Consider the following 22,974-nt stretch of genomic DNA (forward strand, 5'->3'; position numbering starts at 1 on the left):
ATCTCTAACTGGGGCTTTCTTCTGATTGGTACCAGCTGCCCCATTCTTGCACCTGGGGAGGAGAGGAGCCAGCCCTGGGTTCAGTGGTAGGTCAGGGACACAGTCCACAGTAGGACAAAGCAGTCCCCTCCCTGGAATGCTATGGGACAGGACAAAGCCTGTCTGCCCCTGCCACCCCCAGTCTCCTCTAGGTGGTGAGGTCAGCAGCACAGTCTGAAGCAGGAAAAGGCCGTCCTCCCTGAAGTGCTATGGCACAGACAAAACCAGCAGGGAGCACATATCAGGCTGCACAGAGAGGTGTTCCCCCAGTGCCAGAGCACATGGAGGGACGTTGAATCTTAGCCAAGTGGAGGATCAGGGGAGTCAGTGGAGTGAGAAGTACCACCTGTCTGTGCCCAGGGCACAGTGAGGACATCTTGAGCAGAGTGCACCAGGACCATGGAGAAGAGACTAGGGGATGGCCAATTTCCTGCCTCCCCCCCATACCACCAAGGGGGGTCCTCAGCGATGGGTCCCGAGGGCCTCATAGTGGATGTAGGACCAGGCTTCACCATCCCACGCCCCTCCACTCTGGGTAATTGCATATCTGCTGGAGCAGGATAGATGCTGTGGAAACAGAAGGATCCATCATCCAGACCAGTGCTGCTGCATAACCTAGATTAATTCTAGGACAATTCTTGTTATTTAGATATATTCTCCCTTCCTTACTCTTCCCTCCTCTAGGCTGATTTATTCTGGTTCTTGGTTTGTTTAAGCAGACATATTTAACCCATTCTCTTGGTACATGTTCTACTCCTTCTGTACTTTCATTTCTCTCTCTCTCTGGAATTATCAAGCCATATAGTTTCTCCATGTGGGTATCTATTTCTTCGTGTTATTTTATTTTATTTTTATTTTTTTCTACCTCCTTTATTTTCCTTTCTCTCTCTCTGGATTAAGCCATTTAGTCTCTCTACCTGGTCAATGTTTATTTTCTCTTTGTCCCCGACAATCATTTCTCTCTTTGTATGTGCTCTTCCATCAGCACTGCCTCCACCCTGTTCTTTACTTGTAGATGGTATTTCTGGTTTTGTGCTTTTGGATTGTTTTTGTTTGTGCGTGCATGTGTGTGTGTGTGTGTGTGTGTGTGTGTGTGTTATTTGTCTCTGTGCTTGCATGTCTTTCTTTCTTGTTTGTTTGTCTGTTTGTTTTCCTTTCCAGGGATGCTTAAGGGAAAAATCAAAGCACACCTCGGGAGGGTCCAAAACATCATTACAAGTAGAGAAATAAAATAACCAAAATCACAACAACAGAGAGCCAGTAACACTCTCCAAAAAACACCTCCAGGAAGGCCAGGCCCTGGACAGTTTATGACTCCCATTAATATAGCAGTGCACACAGGTGCAGAGAACATAACAAGTTTTTAAAACTCATAAGGGATAGAACTAGCCAAAATGACAAAACAGAAGAATTCCCCTCAAAAGAAATTCCAGAAAGAAGTTACAGCTAAAGAATTGATCAAAAAAGATATAAGCAATATAACTGAACAAGAATTTAGAATGAGAGTCATAAGATTAATCACTGGGCTTGAAACTGAAATAGAAAAACAGCAGAGAATCTATTACTGCAGAGATCAAGGAACTAAAAAATAGTCATGATAAAAAAAAAATGTTGCAAATGAGGTGTAAAATACAATGGAGGTGGCCACAGCATGGATTGAAAAGGCAGAGGGGAGATTAGGTGAATCAGAAGATAAAATTATGGAAAAAGAAGAAGTTGAGAAAAAGAGAGAGAACAAAACCAGGATCAAGAGGGGAGAATTAGAGAACTAAGTAATGCAATCAAAGGGAACAATATCCATATCATAAGAATACCAGAAGAAGAAGAGAAAGGGGCCAAAAGTGTACTTGAACAGATCATAGCTGAGAACTTCCCCCATCTGGGGAATGAAACAGACATTGAAATCCAAGACACACAGAGAACTTCCTTTAGACATAACTTGAATGGATCTTCTGCATGACATATTATAGTGAAACTGGCAAAATACAAGGATAAAGAGAGAATTCTGAAAGCAGCTAGGAATAAACGGGCCTTAATGTACAAAGGTAGAAGCATGAGAGTAGTACCAGACCTATTTAATGAAACTTGGTAGGACGAAAGGAATGGCAGGGAATCTTCAATATGATGAACAGGAAAAATATGCAGCCAAAAATCCTTTATCCACAGGTGGTCATTCAGAATATAATGAGAGATAAAATTTTCCCATAAAAACTAAAAACTGAAGGAATTCACTACCACTAAACCAGCCCTCCAGGAGATCCTAAGGGGGAGTCTGTGAGTGAAATGTGGCAAGGACCACAAAGTACCAGAGACGTAACTACAAGCATGAAACCTACAGATAACAAAATGACTCTAAACCCATATATTTCAATTATAATGCTGAATTTAAATTGATTAAATGCTCCAATCAAAAGACATAGGGTATCAGAATGGAAAAAAAAAAAAGACCCATCTGTTTGTTGTATGTTAGAGACCTATTTCAGACATGAGGACACTTTCAGGTTGAAAGTGAGGGAATGGAGAACTATCTATAATGCTACTGGAAGTCAAAAGAAAGCTGGAGTTGCCATACTTATATGAGACAAACTAGACTTTAAATTAAAGGCTGTAACAAGAGGTGAAGAAGGGTATTCAATAATAATTACAGCATCTGTCCATCAGGAAGAGCTAACAATTTTAAATGTCTATGCACCAGATTCAGGAGCACCCAAATTAAAAATAATAATAATAATAATAATAATCACAAACATAAGCAATCTTATTGGTAAGAATGTGGTGTTTGCTGGAGACTTTAGTATTTCACTTACAACAATAGACAGATCATCTAGACACAAAATCAGTAAAGAAGCAATGGCCCTGAATGATACATTGGACCAGATGGACTTGACAGATATATTTTAACCCAAATCCCAAAGCAGCAGAATATACATTCTTCTCGAGTACACATGGAAATTCTCCAAGATAGATCACATACTGGGTCACAAAAGAACACTCAATAATATAAAAGAATTGAGATCATACCATGAGCACTTTCAGATCACAATGTTAATGAAACTTGAAATCAACCACAGGTAAAAGTCAGGAAAACCTCCAAAAGCATGGAGGTTAAAGTATATCTTATTAAAGAACGAATGGTTCAATCAGGGAAACAGAGAAGAAATTAAAATATATACTGAAACAAATGAAAATGAGAAAAACAACAGCCCAAACACTTTGGGATATAGCAAAGGCTGTCCTAAGAGGAAAATAAATTGCAATCCAGACCTATCTTAAGTTACAAGAAAAATCTCAAATACAAAATCTAACAGTACACCTAGATAACTAGAAGCAGAATAGCAAAGACACCCCAAACCCAGCAGAAGAATAGAAACAATAAACATCAGAGCAGAAATAAACAATACAGAATCCACAAAAACAGTAGAACAGATCACTGAAACAAGAGGGTTTTTTTTTTTTCTTGAAAAACTAAACAAAATTGATAAATCTCTAGCCAGGTTTCTCAAAAAGATAAGAGAGAGGACCCAAGTTGATAAAATTATGAATGAAAATGGATTTATTACAACCAATCCCTCAGAAATACAAACAATTATCAAGGAATACTGTGAAAAATTATATACCAACAAACTGGACAACTTGGAAGAAAGGGACAAATTCCTAAAAACCCATAAACTACCAAAACTCAAATGGGAAGAAATAGAAAATTTGAATAGACCCATAACTAGTGAAGAAATTGAATTAGTCATCAAAAATTTCCCAAAACATGAGTCCTGGACCAGATGGCTTCACTGGGGAATTCTACCAGACATTTAAAGCCAACTTAATACCTATACTTTTCAAGCTATTGCAAAAATTGAAATGGAAGGAAAACTTCCAGATCATTCTCTGAAGCCAGCATTACTTTGATTCCCAAACCAGACAGAGACCCAGTGAAAAAAAGACAACTACAAGCAATTATCCCTGATGAATATGTATGCAAAAATTCTCAAGATACTATGGAATCAAATTCACCAGCATATGAAAAGAACTATTCACCATGATCAAGTGGGATTCATTCTTGGGAGGCAGGGCTGGTTCAATGTTCGCAAATTAAGCAATGTGATACATACCATTAATACAAATAAAGATAAGAACCATATGGTCCTGTGATAGATGGAGAAAAAGCATTTGACAAAATACAGTATCCTTTCTTGATGAAAACCCTCAAGAAAATCTGGATAGAAGGAACATACCTAAACATCATGGAAGCCATTTATGAAAAACCCACAGCTAGTATCATCCTAAATAGGAAAAAACTGAGAGCTTTCCCCTTGATATCAGGAACACAACAGGGATGTCCACTCTTACCACTGTTGTATAACATAGTTTTGTAAGTTCTAGCATCAGCAATCAGACAAGAGGAAATCAAGGGCATCAAAATTGGCACTGATGAGTCAAGCTTTCACTTCTTTCAGATGACAGGATATTATACATGGAAAACCCAATAGACTTCACCAAAAGTCTGCTAGAACTTATACATGAATTCAGCAAAGTTGCAGGATACAAAATTAATATACGGAAATCAGTCGCATTCTTATACACTAATAATGAAGCAACAGAGAGACAAACAAAGAAACTGATCCCATTCACAATGGCACCAAGAACCATAAAATACCTAGGAATAAACCTAACCAAAGATATCAAAGATCTGTCTGCTGAAAACTATAGAGCGCTTATGTAGGAAATTTAAGAAGATATAAAGAAATGGAAAACATCCCATGCTCATGGATTGGAAAAATAAATATCATTAAAAAGTCAATACTACCCAAAGCTACCTACACATTCAATGCAATCCCAATCAAGCTTGCACCAGCATTCTTCTCAAAGTAGAAAAAACAAGCCGAAAATTTATATGGAACCACAAAAGACCCCAAAGAGCCAAAGTAATATTGAAGAAGAAGACCAAAGCAGGAAGCATCACAACCCCAGACTTTAGCCTCTATTACAAAGCTGTAATCATCAAGACAGCATGGTATTGGCACAAAAACAGACACTTAGACCAATGGAATAGCATAGAGACTCCAGAATTGGACCCACAAAAGTATGGCCAACTAATCTTTCACAAAGCAAGAAAGCGTATCCAATGGAAAAAAAAAATACAGTCTCTTTAAAAATTGGGTCCTGGGAGAACTGGACAGCAACATGCAGAAGAATGAAACTAGACCACTTTTCTTACACCATTTACAAAAAGAAACTCAAAATGGATGAAGGACCTGAATGTGAGACAGGAAACCATCAAAACCCTAGAGGGAAAAGCAGGAAAAACTTCTTTGACCTCAGCCTCAGCAATTTCTTAATTCACACATCTCCAAAGGCAAGGAAATCAAAAGCAAAAATGAACAATTGGGGCCTCATGAAGATAAAAATCTTCTTCACTGCAAATGAAGCAATAAACAGAACTAAAAGACCACCTACGGAATGGGAAAAGATATTTGAAAAAGACATATCAGGTAAAGGGCTAGTGTCCAAAATCTATGAAGAACTCACCAAACTCCCACCTGAAAAACAGATAATCCAGTGAAGAAATGGGAAGAAGACATGAATAGACACTTTTCCAAAGAAGACATCCAGATGGCCAACAGGCACATGAAAAGATTCTCAACATCACTCATCAGTAGGGAAATACAAATCAAAACCACACTCAGATATCACCTCACACCGGTCAGAGTGGCTAAAATGAACTAATCAGGAGACTATAGATGCTGGAGAGGATGTGGAGAAACGGGAACCCTCTTGCACTGTTGGTGGGAATGAAAACTGCTGAATCCATTCTGGATAGCAGTTTGGAGGTTCCTTAAAAAATTAAAAAGAGGTCTACCCTATGACCCAGCAATAGCACTGCTAGGAATCTACCCAAAAAATACAAGAATACTGATGCATAGGGGCACATATACCACAACGTTTATAGCAGCACTTTCAACAATAGCCAAATTATGGAAAGAGTCTAAATGTCCATCAGCTGATGAATAGATAAAGAATATGTGGCTTAAATATATAATTGAATACTACTTGTCAATGAGAAAGAATAAAATCTTGCCATTTGCAGCAACGTGGATGAAACTGGAGGGTATTATGCTAAGTGAAATAATTCAGGAAAGAAAGACAGATATCATATCTTTTCACTCATACGTGGATCTTGAGCAACTTAAAAGAAGACTATGGGGGAGGATAAGGGGAAAAATTACAGACAGGGAGGGAGGCAAATGATAAGAGACTCTTAAGGACTGAGAACAAACTGAGGATTGATGGGGGGTGTGGGAGAAGGGAAAGTGGGTGATGGGCATGCAGGAGGTAACTTGTTGGGATGAGAATTGGGTGTTGTATGGAAACCAATCTGACAAATTATATTTTAAAAAATATAGTGTTCAGAAATAGGACAGTGTGTGGGAAACAGCAGAAAGAGTAAAGCAGGCAGCTGCTACTAGTGGTAACACTACTTCCCTTGTCACTACTTCCCTTTATTTTAAGGGCAGGGAGTGGTGTAAAGGGAACCAAGAAAGCTGCCCAAATGGGTTATGGCCTTTTGTGAAGGAATGCAATCAACTCCTCAAACCCAGCCTGGTGAAGGTAGGGCCACCAATACTCTGAACTCTTCCCTCTGATCTGCCAGTGCCTCTCGTAGATCAAATTTAACAGGATGTCAGAATACAAGAGAATTGGGGTGATAAAGCCTGAGTAGGGGTCCATACTGGTCAAGAGAGGGCAGGGTCAAATATGGACTACCTAGCACAGACCCCATGACAGTGACCCATAGCATATGGGTGCTTCCTGTCCCAAGGCCACCAAAGGAGATTTGTCAATAACCTGTGAGGCTGAAGTAATATGTCTCCCTTTTGGGTCCAGAGATTTAAAACTGTATTCTTTCAGTATGCATACCTTTGAGGTATGGTCAGAATTGGATTACATCTTCTTACTGATATTCTTCCACCTCTGTTCAAACTTCTACTATCTCTCACTTTAAATATTGCAATACTTTTCCAATTGGCCATAGATAATGTGCTCCTGATGCTGTCTTACTGTGTCTCCTATCACTTTTTCAATGAGTCTGGTGTCGCCTCATCAGTGTCCCTTGAACATGCTATGCCCACTTCTACACCCAAAGTCGTTTTTAAATTGTTCTTTTGTTTGAACAATATTTTCCTAAATGTACTGTCCCTCCTTTACTCATTACAGTCTCTGTTCAAATGACCTCTAATCAAAGATGCTTTACCAGGTCATACTGTATATGAAGGCATCCCATCTCCATCTTTCCTCCCTGCTTCTCTTTTCTTCATGTCACTTATCAGCATGTTACATATTGAGTATTTATTATTTCTCATATTCCACAACTAGAATTAAGTTCCATAAGAGTAGAGCTTTTATTGTTTCCACTGCTTTAGCTCCAGTGACTAAAATAACTCCTGCCATATAGTAGGTTCTCAAAAAATATTTCTCGGGGCGCCTGGGTGGCTCAGTCGGTTAAGCGGCCGACTTCAGCTCAGGTCACGATCTCGTGGTCCGTGAGTTCGAGCCCCACGTCAGGCTCTGTGCTGACTGCTCAGAGCCTGGAGCCTGTTTCACATTCTGTGTCTCCCTCTCTCTGACCCTCCCCCATTCATGCTCTGTCTCTCTCTGTCTCAAAAATAAATAAACGTTAAAAAAATTAAAAAAAAAAATATTTCTCAAACAAAATGACCATAGTCTCTGATGTCATATTGACCTGAAATTTTATGAAGAAACCCTGATGTTTGTTCGTATGTCAACAAAAAGTTATTTGTCACCACAAAACTTCTCTCTTCCTTGATAATTTTCTCTTTCAAATTTAGAGTTAGTGAGGCATGCTCAAAAACAATTGGAAAAAAAAAACAAGACTTTGACCAATCACTCATGTTCTATAGTGATTTTAGTTTTCGAGATATTTCATATGTAATTTTGTATCCCTTTGACTTTTTATGTGTAAGTTGTAGAATTGGTGATTAGAATCTACATATCTAATTTGTCAAGAAAGCCTCAGCTAATTTCTTGTGGTGATATGACTGATACTGCTATTTTTAATTGTCTCAAGTCAGAGAACCATTTGAAAAGTGTTTGTCTTCAAATACATCCTGCCCCCTCCCTGCTACAATTTAATGTTTATTTTCCATTTGTAGTATCTCAGAGTCTCTGTGCACCTGAGATTGTGGTCATAGTGTCCTTTTCATAAAAGTTTCATCTTCCTACATCTTAAACCCACGGAATTCAGTTTCCATATTAAAGCAATTTATTCAGTTACAAAATTTTATTTTTATAGTATATTTAGTAATGTGGTTGATTTTTAAATGTTTTATTTATTTACAGAAGATATTTGAGTTGTTCCACAACAGATATATACATATAGGATATCTGTTAAAATGGAAGAAGAAAATTAAAATCATGAATATGAGAATGGGAAGAAACAAAAGAACCATGATTTAATTAGAATTGAATCATAATTCCTCTGAATAATCATGTACTTAACTATTTTATTTAATTATTTTCCCCTAAAGGATTAAGTCCTCTTGTGTAAAGGTGCTCCTCCAACAATAGTGTGTTAGAACCACATAGTTTAAAGTCCAAGATGAGTGCCTTCCAGAGATCCATCTGGAAAACTATTTGCTGTGAATTTCACATGATTAAAATGTTCATTTATGAGTTACATATAAAAATAGAACTCTTTGTAAAAACTGTCAAACATAAATAACATGCTTTATGAACATATATGATTCAGCAGAAACTCTTCAGCTAGCACTATTTCCTCATTTAAGTATTTCTCCCTTCCTTCCTGGCATCATCTTCTAAATTCAATCTTATCTGTGGATTCCCCTTAGAGTACCAGAATATTATGGCACCACCAACTGGGTAGTGACAGACCATTGTAGTACCTATTAAATGACCCACTCCTCCATTTTGAGATGAGTTAGAGATAGTTTTTATTTTATTTTATTTTTTAGAGAAGTGGTATTTTGAGTCAGTTTCAAGTGAAATTCTCAGGGTCCTTTCTTGAACCATATTCTCTCAGCCATTCCTCTAGTAATTCTGGAGGGGACTTTTTTTAATATTGTTGGCACAGTTGAAATTTAACACAAATAATTTAAGTTTTTCCAAACTCAGCTTTGTAATACAATCTCTGAAATACAATGTTTAATTGATGGCTTCTGAGATATTTAAGAGAAAAATAATTAGGCTGTTAGTTCTCCTTCTGAGTGTTTCCTATTCACTAAAAAACTGTTTTCCTGTAATTTCACTCAGTCACTTCTAAAAAAAAAAGACAAGGGTGCCTGGGTGGCTTAGTCAGCTAAGTGTCTGACTCCTGATTTCAGCTCAGGCCATGGTCTCATGGTTTGTGGGATTAAGCCCCCCATTCAGCTCCACACTGTCAGCATGGAGCCTATTTGGGGTTCTTTCTCTCTCCCCCACCCTCTGTGTCCCTCCCCTGAGTGCACTGTCTCTCTCTCAAAATAAATAAAAATTAATTAATTAATTAATTAAATTTTAAAAAGGAACACATGTAATAAATTCCTAGTGTTCTACCTATGTAGTATATTTTTGACATGTATCAATATTTTAGAAAACTATGATGCATCCTGCTTAAAATTTCATTGTGTTATAAATATTTTCATTCATATTTTATATAACAAATCTGAGTCTTGTTTACTTTCTCAACTACTGTGTGCTCAAAATATTTAAATTCTGAAGTATTCCAAACATAAAGTTCATTCTCTACTATCTTAAAAAATAACATTAGTTTTTGCCAGCCACCTTAAAGATTATTTTGCAAGATTATTTTGCAAGGTTGGTCTAGAAAAGGGGGTCAATAATTATACCAGTGACTCACAAACTTTGGTAAATATGAAAATCACTAAAAGGTTTGCTAGTCAGATTCTTAAGCCCAATTTAACAGATTCTAATGATGTTCATCTGAGATGGGTGAAAAATTAGCATATTTTGTGAAGTCAGCAAATGATTCTAATGCAAAAGGTCAGAAAACCACTCTTTGGAAGCACTGACATAGATTGAAGATTGTATTTTTCCAGGATTAAGAAGAATTAAAATTATGTTAGGGAAAAAAAAGAAATACTGGTAACTTTATTTGATTCCTGATGATTTATCATGGGACTCACTAATTAATTTTACCAGGGAATGATCCTGAAGCACAACCTAAATTCTAGGTGATTATTTTGCATTCTAGATATGCAGACACTGGCCTTTCTTTCATGGAATCAATATGATGCTTTGGAAATAATAAAATTCACATTACCATCAATTGTAAATCATGAAGAGAATTGATGTATACAGTCCCTTGTTCTTTATCAGCACATCATCTAGAACAATTGGACAGAAATTTTTAGATACAGGGAGGAAAAGATAAACATTTTTTTTTCCTTCAGATAAACTCAGTAAGATTAGTTGACTTTACCAGGGTTTGAAGGGATTATTACTTAACAGACAAAATGTCCCTTTGCTGGTACATCTTTATATTGCCTATGGCTGATATTGGGATTTCTGCCATTTACCTGGAGGACTGACACCGCCCCATTAACTTTTTCAGTGCACTTAGAACTTCCTTGTTCCTGAGACTGTAGGCAAGAGGATTTAGGAGAGGGGTGAGGACAGTTCCAAACAGAAAAAGACCCTGATTTAACTTTGGAGTCTTGGCAGAACCAGGTCTCATGTATATGCACAAACCTGGACCAAAATAGAGACCCACCACACAGAGATGAGAGGAGCAGGTGGCCAGAGCCTTGTTCCTCCCTTCTGGGGAGTTCATTCGGAGTACAGCAAGGAAGATGAGAACATAAGAAGACAAAATGAGAGATAAGGGCAGGAGCAGAACAAGGATGCTTGTTATCACCACTGCCTTCTCATAGGCTGAGATATCCTCACAGACGATCCTAAGCACAGCCATAACTTCACAGAAGAAGTGGGGAATTTCTCTGGGGCTGCAGATATTAAAATGCAAGGTAAAAGCCGTGTGGCCCAAGGAAGTAAGTGCCCCTCCAACCCAAGACATAGCAATCATCTGTAAGCATACCCTAAGATTTATAATGGCTGGGTACCGAAGAGGATCGCATATGGCTACATAACGATCAAAACACATGAGCGTTATAAGGATGCATTCCGCAATGGCCACAGTCAGGGAGAAGAAAATTTGAGTCCCACAAGCCAAGAATGATATGCTCCGCCATCCAGAGAAGAAGTTGGTGGCCATCTTGGGGATGATGCTAGAGGTCAAAGTTAAGTCCATTAAGGAGAGCTGACTGAGCAGGAAGTACATGGGGGTGTGGAGATGGGAGTACAACCAAATGAGGAGGATCAGAAGAGTGTTGCCAGTGAAGGTTGCCATGTAGATCAGGAGAATGATGGAGACCATGGCTGAAATGTATTTAAATTCAGGGAAGAAGCCCAGGAGGATGAAATCTGTGGGTTTTGTCTCATTCCCGCTCCTCAAGGCTGTCTGTAATGCTAACAGGAAGAGAGGAGATTTAAAAAAGGAAGAGAAGAGATTTTTTTTAATATCGTAGAAATGAAGCATTTTCTTATTAAAGTTTAAGAATAATATTGTAATAACATTGGCAAATATGAAAATAATCATCCATGATCACTTGAATCAGTTTTTAATATTTCTTTCTACATTACTTATCCATGCCCTAATGTACTTCTAGAAACCAGAGTGTATGTATTATAATGCATTCCATTAATTTTATTTTATGAGACTTATTTTCATATATTAAAAGAAACTTTGGATAAATGTAGTTGTTTTTTTCTTACAATTGTAAAATATGATGATGTGTTGATAAGTCACAATTTCCAACTGCCCATTGTCCAGTTTTTCATAACTTTAGAAAATTATGCTATTTCCATTCTTATCTTCTCAGTGATTTCCTTAATATAAATTATACTTATATATAATATAAAATATAAATATATATATTATATAAATACATACAAAATATTATGTATATATATATATGTAGTATATTTTTGAGAGAGAGAGTGAGCACAAGAGAGGGAAGGATGGAGACAGAGACTGGGACACAGGATCCAATGTAGGCTCTGTGTTGACAGCAGAGAGCCAGATGTGGGACTTGAACTCACCAACAGTGAGATCATGACCTGGGCCAAAGTCCCACAGTTAACTGACTGAGCCACCCACATGTCCCAATAATATGTTTGAGGAAAAATTATAGATTTTGTTTTCCCATGGAAAAAAATCACCGTTAATTTAATTTATAGAAGGATTTTTCAAAATTTTAAAATACTTCTACTTTAGTCAAGCCTTTTGGCTCTGGGCACTTAGGGGACATTATAATTTAGGAGAAAATTGATCATTAGGCCTGTGCTTTGTGTTACACACATTTATGGTTATTTAAGTTTTTAATCTAATTGGTCTGATTTTCTATCCAGGGAAACTACTCATTGTATTTACATGGTTTATAGTAAATTCAGATTATGTATTAATGAGGGAGAAAGTTTTATTTCTATATGAGGTTGTAGGGTTCTTGCTCTTATAGAATTTGTACTGTCTTTAACCTCTAGCTACAGCTGTTATGCCATTGATGGGTGCAGAGAAAAACTTTAGGTCTTCTTTCTTTCAAGTTTACTAACTTTATCCTTTTTAGATTATCTTAGCTCTATTTAATCCTCTTTCTAGATATCTATAAAACACTGTAAATATCTATACAACTCTTGCTGAGTCTATAGCAAAAGGGAACACACCTATCTCTTTGTATGGGACTCCTATAACCTTATTACAAAAACCTGGCGATGATAGTACAAGAAAGAGAAATTGTATTCTTGCAAAAAGTTTCCAAGTTATTTTTAAAAAGAGTAAATTGACCCTAATTGTGTATTAAAAAAAACATAATTACCTGAATTTAATGTAAGGCAAGATTAATATCAGAGTATTTCTAAAGTTAGTTCACCAATTAGAACAGATTAAATTTTAAAAAATGATATGCCTTTTGCATTAGTTACAAAAGCTTGATAGAATTTACTAAATCATGATTTAAAAACCTACCTAAGTAACGTGTAGTAAAATAAGAGACTCCAATATCCTATTCTATTATCTCCTTGGAAAACTGTGACATTCATTCATGACATTCTTGAAAATATCATTTCTAAATTGTTAGGATACTCCCCTCTTCTGAAAGCTGTGTATGTATGTGTGTATGCCAACTGTAAGAGGGAGATCCAAGTTTCCTTTGTTAATTACAAAAAGGACTAAAAGAATCTGTTGCCCGCATCCACCCAGTACCCTCTCCTTAGAAACAGTGTGTTCAAATATTAGGTCATTGATTACTTTTCTAATACTTGTGCAATTTGATTTCAATTCACTGCTTCTTTCCAGATAATTCATTTTGATTTGCTCACCAAAAATAGTAACGACTTTTGGATGCAGAAATTATGACAACAAAAATATCCAAGTCTGTTCTCCCTTTGCTCACACTAAGAGCCTCAAACTTCTTGTGAAGAATGAGAAAGCCTCTGTGGGTTGGTACTGCCAGAAATAGGCATCTGTTTTCATATATCCATACTTTATTACAGCATTCTATGTTGATCGGCTTCAAATCAATTGATCACATGCGAATCAGACCTGCCTTCTGTCACTGGGTGTTTGATTGACTTGATGAGTTAGCCTGCTTTTAGATATGGAGATAGTTTAAGATAAAAATAATAATAGTAATAATAATAATAATGACAAAACTTGCCATCATGCATCTTACTTTCTCCTGCCTTGGAGTGAGTCTTGGTGTAACCAGTGGGTTGTCTGTGCTTGATATAGAGTCATCAGATGGCGAGGAACTGAATTTTCAGAATGGCTAGATGTTTCAAAGTTGTCTAACTTCTCAGAAAAGCAAAGCAGGGTTCTGTGACTTCAGTGCTATGTTACACAGTTTCTGATTCCTAGCTCAAGTGCTGTTTCCTGAAGCTTTTGGGTATCCATAAGCTTGGCTAAATTCTATTATAAAATTTCCTTACAAATTCTATTCATTATAGCCTGGGCTAAAACCTAAATTTCATCATTGTCTGTGATTATATATTTTAAAGTATGCCTTGTCCCTTAAACCATGAGATTTATGATGCAAGGAACTGTCTTTGCCACATTCCACCTTTTCTCTTTAGGTCCTTCATGTTGCATTCAGTGAAAATGAGTTAAATACATCATCAGCTTAGGGATGGAATACTAGATATTGTGCATGGACCAAGTAAATGTTTTTAGCACAAACATTTTTCTACCAGAAATTATTGCTTTAGTTACTTCCTCTATCAAGGTGCTTACCTTGTAATTTTTGTTCAGTCATTAAAATTTCTTAGAAAATATAAAATGTTCAAAATTCCTATTGCCAATTAATATTGAATGTATTGTTAAAGAAGAAAACATAAACTATTTTAGTAGGAAAAAAACAAGTAACTCTGTAGGACTTGATAAGCTGTCTCTCCTCAGCCTGTTGCTTTGTGAGCAGAGCTGGGATCTGCCTAATTCCTCAGTGCCCTGGGGTTTAGTGTGGAATGTCTTCTCAGACCAAACGCTGCAGCTTCATGACAGCCCTTCCAGTTTCTCATTAAGAGCTGTGGTATTCAAATGTAGCAATCTTCTCCCCATGATATAATTAGAGTTTTTCAAAACTACCTATTAGAACAGGCTTAGATTTTTTTCTTTTGTCATCATTTCTATTATTTTCCCAGAGGTCCAATTTATAATTCTCTTTGTCTTTTAGTCATTAATCCCATACAACCATTAAATAAGTTATTGATTTTTTTTCCTTTCTAACATCTCTTATTTTCTCCTTACTTTGTATTCCCAGAACTAACACTCTAAAACTATTTCCCCTTTCTAGAATCATCTCCTTTACCTTATCTTCATAGCTACATTTTCCATTTTCTTCAAGGTCAGATTTAAGTTTGACCTCTCTAGGAAAGTCTTCTTTTATGTCCACAGTGGATAACAACATATTTTTCTTAGTTAATTATGATATATATCTTTTGGCTTATTACCTACATTGTATTGTTACTGGTCTCTTAACATGCTCTTACAGTTAATAACAAGATTTTAAACTCTGGAAAGCCTAGGATTTTGCCTCAGTTTTCCTTTCGTTTCCTATTCCTGGTAGGTTTATTCTTACATTTCATTAAATCAATGAATGCTATACTATATGCTTTAAATTAAAAGTGGAAAAAAATGAAGTCACTAAACCTTGTTAAAATGAAAGAATCCAGTGGTACCTGGGTGGCTCAGTCAGTTGTCGCCCACTTTGACTCAGGTCGTGATCTCATGGTGGCTCCTGAGTTTGAGCCCTACATCAGGCTCTGTGCTGACAGATCAGCCTGGAGCCTGCTTCAGATTCTGTGTCTCCCTTTCTCTCTGCCCCTCCCCTGCTCATGCTTTGTCTCTCAAAAATAAGTAAACATTAAAAATTTTTAAAAAGGAATATGAGGAAATTGTTTGGAGAGAATTTATTTCTTTCCACATAATTGTTCTTTCTTTACTAACCCTACAGTCACCTTTGTTACTGCTAATACGGTCACATTTGAGCTTCAATCAAGTACTTTTGGCCACCCAATCCTATCACGCTACTTTTTAATATATTTTCCTCTTACAAATGGATCCAAATAGATCCCTGATTCAAAAGAAAATCAAATGATTCATCAAACTAGATACTTTTAAAACGTTAATAATATTTTAAAATAAACTTTTTATTTTTTGAACAGTTCCAGATTTATAGAGCAGTTGACAAATAGTACAGAATTTCCATACATCCTTCATTCAGTTTTCTATATTGTTAACATCATACATTACTATGGAACCAACATTGGTTCTTTAGTAAAACTAAGAACCAATATTTGTACATTAGTATTAACTAAAATCTATACTTTATCCAGATTTCACCCATTTTCCATAATGTACTTATCTTTTTTCAGATTTTTTTTTAAGGAGATCACATTATATTTAGTCAGCATGTCTCCTTAGGCTCCTCTAGGCTGTGAGAGTGATTCAGTCCTTGTTTTTAAAGCCTTGACCATTTTGAGGAGTACTGACAGGTGTTTTTAGCACATCCCTCAATTATTTTTTGCCTGATGTTTTTCTCCTCATTAGACTAACATTATAGGTTTTGGGAAAGAAGATTGCAGATGTAAAGTGCTCTTGTCATGTCATGCTAGGGGTACATGATGTCTACATGACTTATCACTGATGATGTTAATCTTGGTCACTTGGCTGATAGTGCTTGTAAGATTTCTCCACTGTAAAGTTACTCCCCCCTTCCCTGTTATATGTCCTACTCTTTGAAAACAAGGCACTAAGTGCAGTTCACATTCAAGGTGGGAGGCAGGCTAATGTTCACCTTTTTTGAGGGGTGGACTATCTACATTAATTATTTGGAATTATCCTATACAGGAGCTTGGTTTTCCTTCCTTCCTCCCTCCATCTCTTTCTTCCTCCCTTCCTTCTTCCCTTCTTTCTTCCTTACCCCCTCCATCCTTTCCTTCCTTCCTTCCTTCCTTCCTTCCTTCCTTCCTTCCTTCCTCACTCCCTCCTTCCCTTTACCTTCCTTCCTTCCTTCCTTCCTTCCTTCCTTCCTTCCTCACTCCCTCCTTCCCTTTACCTTCCTTCCTTCCTTCCTTCCTTCCTTCCTTCCTCACTCCCTCCTTCCCTTTACCTTCCTTCCTTTCTTCCTTCCTTCCTTCCTCACTCCCTCCTTCCCTCCCTTCCTCCTTCCTTTGTTCTTTCCTTCCTTCTCTCCTTTTCTTTCTTCTTTTTTTCCTTCCTTCTCATAGTGATTAATTTATGTCACTATGAAGTCACAGACTTCATACTGTGGAAAAATCATATTTTTATTTTCCATTCTTTGAAAAAATAACAAGTGCTATGTATAGCCCTTAACTACGTTTTTTTTTTTTACTTTTATTTATTTATTTATTTATTTATTTATTTATTTATTTATTTATTTTTATGTATGAAATTTATTGACAAATTGGTTTCCATACAACACCCAGTGCTCATCCCAAAAGGTGCCCTCCTCAATACCCATCACCCACCCTCTCCTCCCTCCCACCCCCCATCAACCCTCAGTTTGTTCTCAGTTTTTAACAGTCTCTTATGCTTTGGCTCTCTCCCACTCTAACCTCTTTTTTTTTTTTCCTTCCCCTCCCCCATGGGTTCCTGTTAAGTTTCTCAGGATCCACATAAGAGTGAAACCATTAGGTATCTGTCTTTCTCTGTATGGCTTATTTCACTTAGCATCACACTCTCCAGTTCCATCCACGTTGCTACAAAAGGCCATATTTCATTTTTTCTCATTGCCACGTAGTATTCCATTGTGTATATAAACCACAATTTCTTTATCCATTTATCAGTTGATGGACATTTAGGCTCTTTCCATAATTTGGCTATTGTTGAGAGTGCTGCTATGAACCTTGGGGTACAAGTGCCCCTATGCATCAGTACTCCTGTATCCCTTGGATAAATTCCTAGCAGTGCTATTGCTGGGTCATCGGGTAGGTCTATTTTTAATTTTCTGAGGAACCTCCACACTGCTTTCCAGAGCGGCTGCACCAATTTGCATTCCCACCAACAGCGCAAGAGGGTTCCCGTTTCTCCACATCCTCTCCAGCATCTAGAGTCTCCTGATTTGTTCATTTTGGCCACTCTGACTGGCGTGAGGTGATAGCTGAGTGTGGTTTTGATTTGTATTTCCCTGATAAGGAGCGACGTTGAGCATCTTTTCATGTGCCTGTTGGCCATCCGGATGTCTTCTTTAGAGAAGTGTCTATTCATGTTTTCTGCCCATTTCTTCACTGGGTTATTTGTTTTTCGGGTGTGGAGTTTGGTGAGCTCTTTATAGATTTTGGATACTAGCCCTTTGTCCGATATGTCATTTGCGAATATCTTTTCCCATTCCGTTGGTTGCCTTTTAGTTTTGTTGGTTGTTTCCTTTGCTGTGCAGAAGCTTTTTCTCTTCATAAGGTCCCAGTAATTCACTTTTGCTTTTAATTCCCTTGCCTTTGGGGATGTGTCGAGTAAGAGATTGCTACGGCTGAGGTCAGAGAGGTCTTTTCCTGCTTTCTCCTCTAAGGTTTTGATGGTTTCCTGTCTCACATTTAGGTCCTTTATCCATTTTGAGTTTATTTTTGTGAATGGTGTGAGAAAGTGGTCTAGTTTCAACCATCTGCATGTTGCTGTCCAGTTCTCCCAGCACCATTTGTTAAAGAGACTGTCTTTTTTCCATTGGATGTTCTTTCCTGCTTTGTCAAAGATGAGTTGGCCATACGTTTGTGGGTCTAGTTCTGGGGTTTCTATTCTATTCCATTGGACTATGTGTCTGTTTTTGTGCCAATACCATGCTGTCTTGATGATGACAGCTTTGTAGTAGAGGCTAAAGTCTAGGATTGTGATGCCTCCTGCTTTGGTCTTCTTCTTCAAAATTCCTTTGGCTATTCGGGGCCTTTTGTGGTTCCATATGAATTTTAGGGTTGCTTGTTCTAGTTTCGAGAAGAATGCTGGTGCAATTTTGATTGGGATTGCATTGAATGTGTAGATAGCTTTGGGTAGTATTGACATTTTGACAATATTTATTTTTCCAATCCATGAGCAGGGAATGTATTTCCATTTCTTTAAATCTTCTTCAATTACCATAATAAGCTTTCTATAGTTTTCAGCATATAGATCCTTTACATCTTTGGTTAGATTTATTCCTAGGTATTTTATGCTTCTTGGTGCAATTGTGAATGGGATCAGTTTCTTTATTTGTCTTTCTGTTGCTTCATTGTTAGTGTATAAGAATGCAACTGATTTCTGTACATTGATTTTGTATCCTGAAACTTTGCTGAATTCCTGTATCAGTTCTAGCAGACTTTTGGTGGAGTCTATCGGATTTTCCATGTATAATATCATGTCATCTGCAAAAAGCGAAAGCTTGACTTCATCTTTGCCAATTTTGATGCCTTTGATTTCCTTTTGTTGTCTGATTGCTGATGCTAGAACTTCCAGCACTATGTTAAACAGCAGCGGTGAGAGTGGGCATCCTTGTCGTGTTCCTGATCTCAGGGAAAAGGCTCTCAGTTTTTCCCTGTTGAGGATGATGTTTGCTGTGGGCTTTTCATAAATGGCTTTTATGATCTTTAAGTATGTTCCTTCTATCCCGACTTTCTCAAGGGTTTTTATTAAGAAATGGTGCTGGATTTTGTCAAAGGCCTTTTCTGCATCGATTGACAGGATCATATGGTTCTTCTCTTTTTTTTTGTTAATGTGATGTATCACGTTGATTGATTAGCAAATGTTGAACCAGCCCTGCATCCCAGGAATGAATCCCACTTGATCATGGTGAATAATTCTTTTTATATGCCATTGAATTCGATTTGCTAGTATCTTATTGAGAATTTTTGCATCCATATTCATCAGGGATATTGGCCTGTAGTTCTCTTTTTTTACTGGGTCTCTGTCTGGTTTAGGAATCAAAGTAATACTGGCTTCATAGAATGAGTCTGGAAGTTTTCCTTCCCTTTCTATTTCTTGGAATAGCTTGAGAAGGATAGGTATTATCTCTGCTTTAAACGTCTGGTAGAACTCCCCTGGGAAGCCATCTGGTCCTGGACTCTTATTTGTTGGGAGATTTTTGATAACCGATTCAATTTCTTCGCTGGTTATGGGTCTGTTCAAGCTTTCTATTTCCTCCTGATTGAGTTTTGGAAGAGTGTGGGTGTTAAGGAATTTGTCCATTTCTTCCAGGTTGTCCAATTTGTTGGCATATAATTTTTCATAGTATTCTCTGATAATTGCTTGTATCTCTGAGGGATTGGTTGTAATAATTCCATTTTCATTCATGATTTTATCTATTTGGGTCATCTCCCTTTTCTTTTTGAGAAGCCTGTCTAGAGGTTTGTCAATTTTGTTTATTTTTTCAAAAAACCAACTCTTGGTTTCGTTGATCTGCTCTACAGTTTTTTTAGATTCTATATTGTTTATTTCTGCTCTGATCTTTATTATTTCTCTTCTTCTGCTGGGTTTAGGCTGCCTTTGCTGTTCTGCTTCTAGTTCCTTTAGGTGTGCTGTTAGATTTTGTATTTGGGATTTTTCTTGTTTCTTGAGATAGGCCTGGATTGCAATGTATTTTCCTCTCAGGACTGCCTTCGCTGCATCCCAAAGCGTTTGGATTGTTGTATTTTCATTTTCGTTTGTTTCCATATATTTTTTAATTTCTTCTCTAATTGCCTGTTTGACCCACTCATTCGTTAGTAGGGTGTTCTTTAACCTCCATGCTTTTGGAGGTTTTCCAGACTTTTTCCTGTGCTTGATTTCAAGCTTCGTAGCATTGTGGTCTGAAAGTATGCATGGTATAATTTCAATTCTTGTAAACTTATGAAGGGCTGTTTTGTGACCCAGTATATGATCTATCTTGGAGAATGTTCCATGTGCACTTGAGAAGAAAGTATATTCTGTTGCTTTGGGATGCAGAGTTCTAAATATATCTCTCAAGTCCATCTGATCCAATGTCTCATTCAGGGCCCTTGTTTCTTTATTGACCGTGTGTCTAGATGATCTATCAATTTCTGTAAGTGGGGTGTTAAAGTCCCCTGCAATTACCACATTCTTATCAATAAGGTTGCTTATGTTTATGAGTAATTGTTTTATATATTTGGGGGCTCCGGTATTCGGCGCATAGACATTTATAATTGTTAGCTCTTCCTGACGGATAGTCCCTGTAACTATTATATAATGCCCTTCTTCATCTCTTGTTGCAGCCTTTAATTTAAAGTCTAGTTTGTCTGATATAAGTATGGCTACTCCAGCTTTCTTTTGGCTTCCAGTAGCATGATTAATAGTTCTCCATCCCCTCACTCAATCTAAAGGTGTCCTCAGGTCTAAAATGAGTCTCTTGTAGACAGAAAATAGATGGTTCTTGTTTTTTTATCCATTCTGATACCCTATGTCTTTTGGTTGGCGCATTAATCCATTTACATTCAGTGTTATTATAGAAAGATACGGGTTTAGCGTCATTGTGACGTCTGTATGTTTTATGCTTGTAGTGATGTCTTTGGGACTTTGTCTCACAGGGTCCCCCTTAGGATCTCTTGTAGGGCTGGTTTAGTGGTGACAAATTCCTTCAGTTTTTGTTTGTTTGGGAAGACTTCATCTCTCCTTCTATTCTAAATGACAGACTTGCTGGATAAAGGATTCTCGGCTGCATATTTTTTCTGTCTAGCACCCTGAAAATCTCGTGCCAATTCTTTCTGGCCTGCCAAGTTTCAAAAGAGAGATCAGTCATGAGTCTTATAGGTCTCCCTTTATATGTGAGGGCACGTTTACCCCTTGCTGCTTTCAGAATTTTCTCTTTATCCTTGTATTTTGCCAGTTTCACTATGATATGTCGTGCAGAAGATCGATTCAAGTTACATCTGAAGGGAGTTCTCTCTGCCTCTTGGATTTCAATGCCTTTTTCCTTCCCCAGTTCAGGGAAGTTCTCAGCTATTATTTCTTCAAATACCCCTTCAGCACCTTTCCCTCTCTCTTCCTCCTCTGGGATACCAATTATGCGTATATTATTTCTTTTTAGTGTATCACTTAGTTCTCTAATTTTCCCCTCATACTCCTGGATTTTTTTATCTCTCTTTTTCTCAGCTTCCTCTTTTTCCATAACTTTATCTTCTAGTTCACCTATTCTCTCCTCTGCCTCTTCAAGCCGAGCTGTGGTGGTTTCCATTTTGTTATGCATTTCGTTTAAAGCGTTTTTCAGCTCTTTCTGACTGTTCCTTAGTCCCTTGATCTCTGTAGCAAGAGATTCTCTGCTGTCCTGTATACTGTTTTCAAGCCCAGCGATTAATTTTATGACTATTATTCTAAATTCACTTTCTGTTATATTATTTAAATCCTTTTTGATCAGCTCATTAGCTGTTGTTCTTTCCTGGAGATTCTTCTGAGGGGAATTCTTCCGCTTGGTCATTTTGGATAGTCCCTGGAGTGGTGAGGACCTGCAGGGCACTTCCCCTGTGCTGTGGTGTATAACTGGAGTTGGTGGGCGGGGCCGCAGTCAGACCTGATGTCTGCCCCCAGCCCACCGCTGGGGCCACAGTCAGACTGGTGTGTGCCTTCTCTTCCCCTCTCCTAGGGGCGGGATTCACTGTGGGGTGGTGTGGCCCCTCTGGGCTACTTGCACACTGCCAGGCTTGTGATGCTAGGGATCTGGCGTATTAGCTGGGGTGGGTAGGCAAGGTGCACAGCGGCAGGAGGGGCAGGCTTAGATCGCTTCTCCTTAGGTGATCCATTTCAGGAGGGGCCCTGTGGCATTGGGAGGGAGTCAGATCCACTGCGGGAGGGAGTCAGATCCACTGCGGGAGGGAGTCAGATCCACTGCGGGAGGTTTGGCTCTGCAGAAGCACAGAGTTGGGTGTTTGTGCGGAGCGAGCAAGTTCCCTGGCAGGAACTGGTTCTCTTTGGGATTTTGGCTGGGGGCTGGGCGGGGGAGATGGCGCTGGCGAGTGCCTTTGTTCCCCACCAAACTGAGCTCTGTTGTCAGGGGGCTCAGCAGCTCTCCCTCCCTTTGTCCTCCAGCCTTCCTGCTTTCCGAGCAGAGCTGTTAACTTATGACCTCCCAGAAGCTAAGTCGCGCTTGTTGTGGGAACACAGTCCGTCAGGCCCCTCTGCTTTTGCAAGCCAGACTCGGGGGCTCTGCTTGGTCGGTGAGCCGCCCCTCTGCCCCGGCTCCCTCCCGCCAGTCAGTGGAGCGAGCACCCCCTGCCGCCCTTCCTACCCTCTTCCGTGGGCCTCTTGTCTGCGTTTGGCTCGGCGACTCCGTTCTGCTAATCCTCTGGCGGTTTTCTGGGTTATTTAGGCAGGTGTAGATGGAATCTAAGTGATCAGCAGGAAGTGCGGTGAGCCCAGCATCCTCCTAAGCCGCCATCTTGCAA

The 22,974-nt window shown here is 38.3% G+C and overlaps 1 protein-coding gene across 1 annotated transcript in view; it reads right to left on the reverse strand.

Moving 5' to 3' along the window:
- Nucleotides 1-338: 338 nt before the first annotated feature.
- Nucleotides 339-22,974, reverse strand: part of LOC101087125 (olfactory receptor 2M5-like) — a 28,112-nt gene continuing 5,476 nt past the window's right edge. The window contains exons 2-3 of the mRNA XM_011283147.3: nt 10,587-11,535; nt 339-606 (exon numbers count right to left, since the gene is read on the reverse strand). Of these exons, the coding sequence (XP_011281449.3) occupies nt 339-606; nt 10,587-11,535 (1,217 nt within the window). The remainder of the gene's footprint in view (nt 607-10,586; nt 11,536-22,974) is intronic.

This window comes from Felis catus, chromosome A1, assembly GCF_018350175.1.
Source record: "Felis catus isolate Fca126 chromosome A1, F.catus_Fca126_mat1.0, whole genome shotgun sequence".
NCBI classification, from domain to species: domain Eukaryota; kingdom Metazoa; phylum Chordata; class Mammalia; order Carnivora; family Felidae; genus Felis; species Felis catus.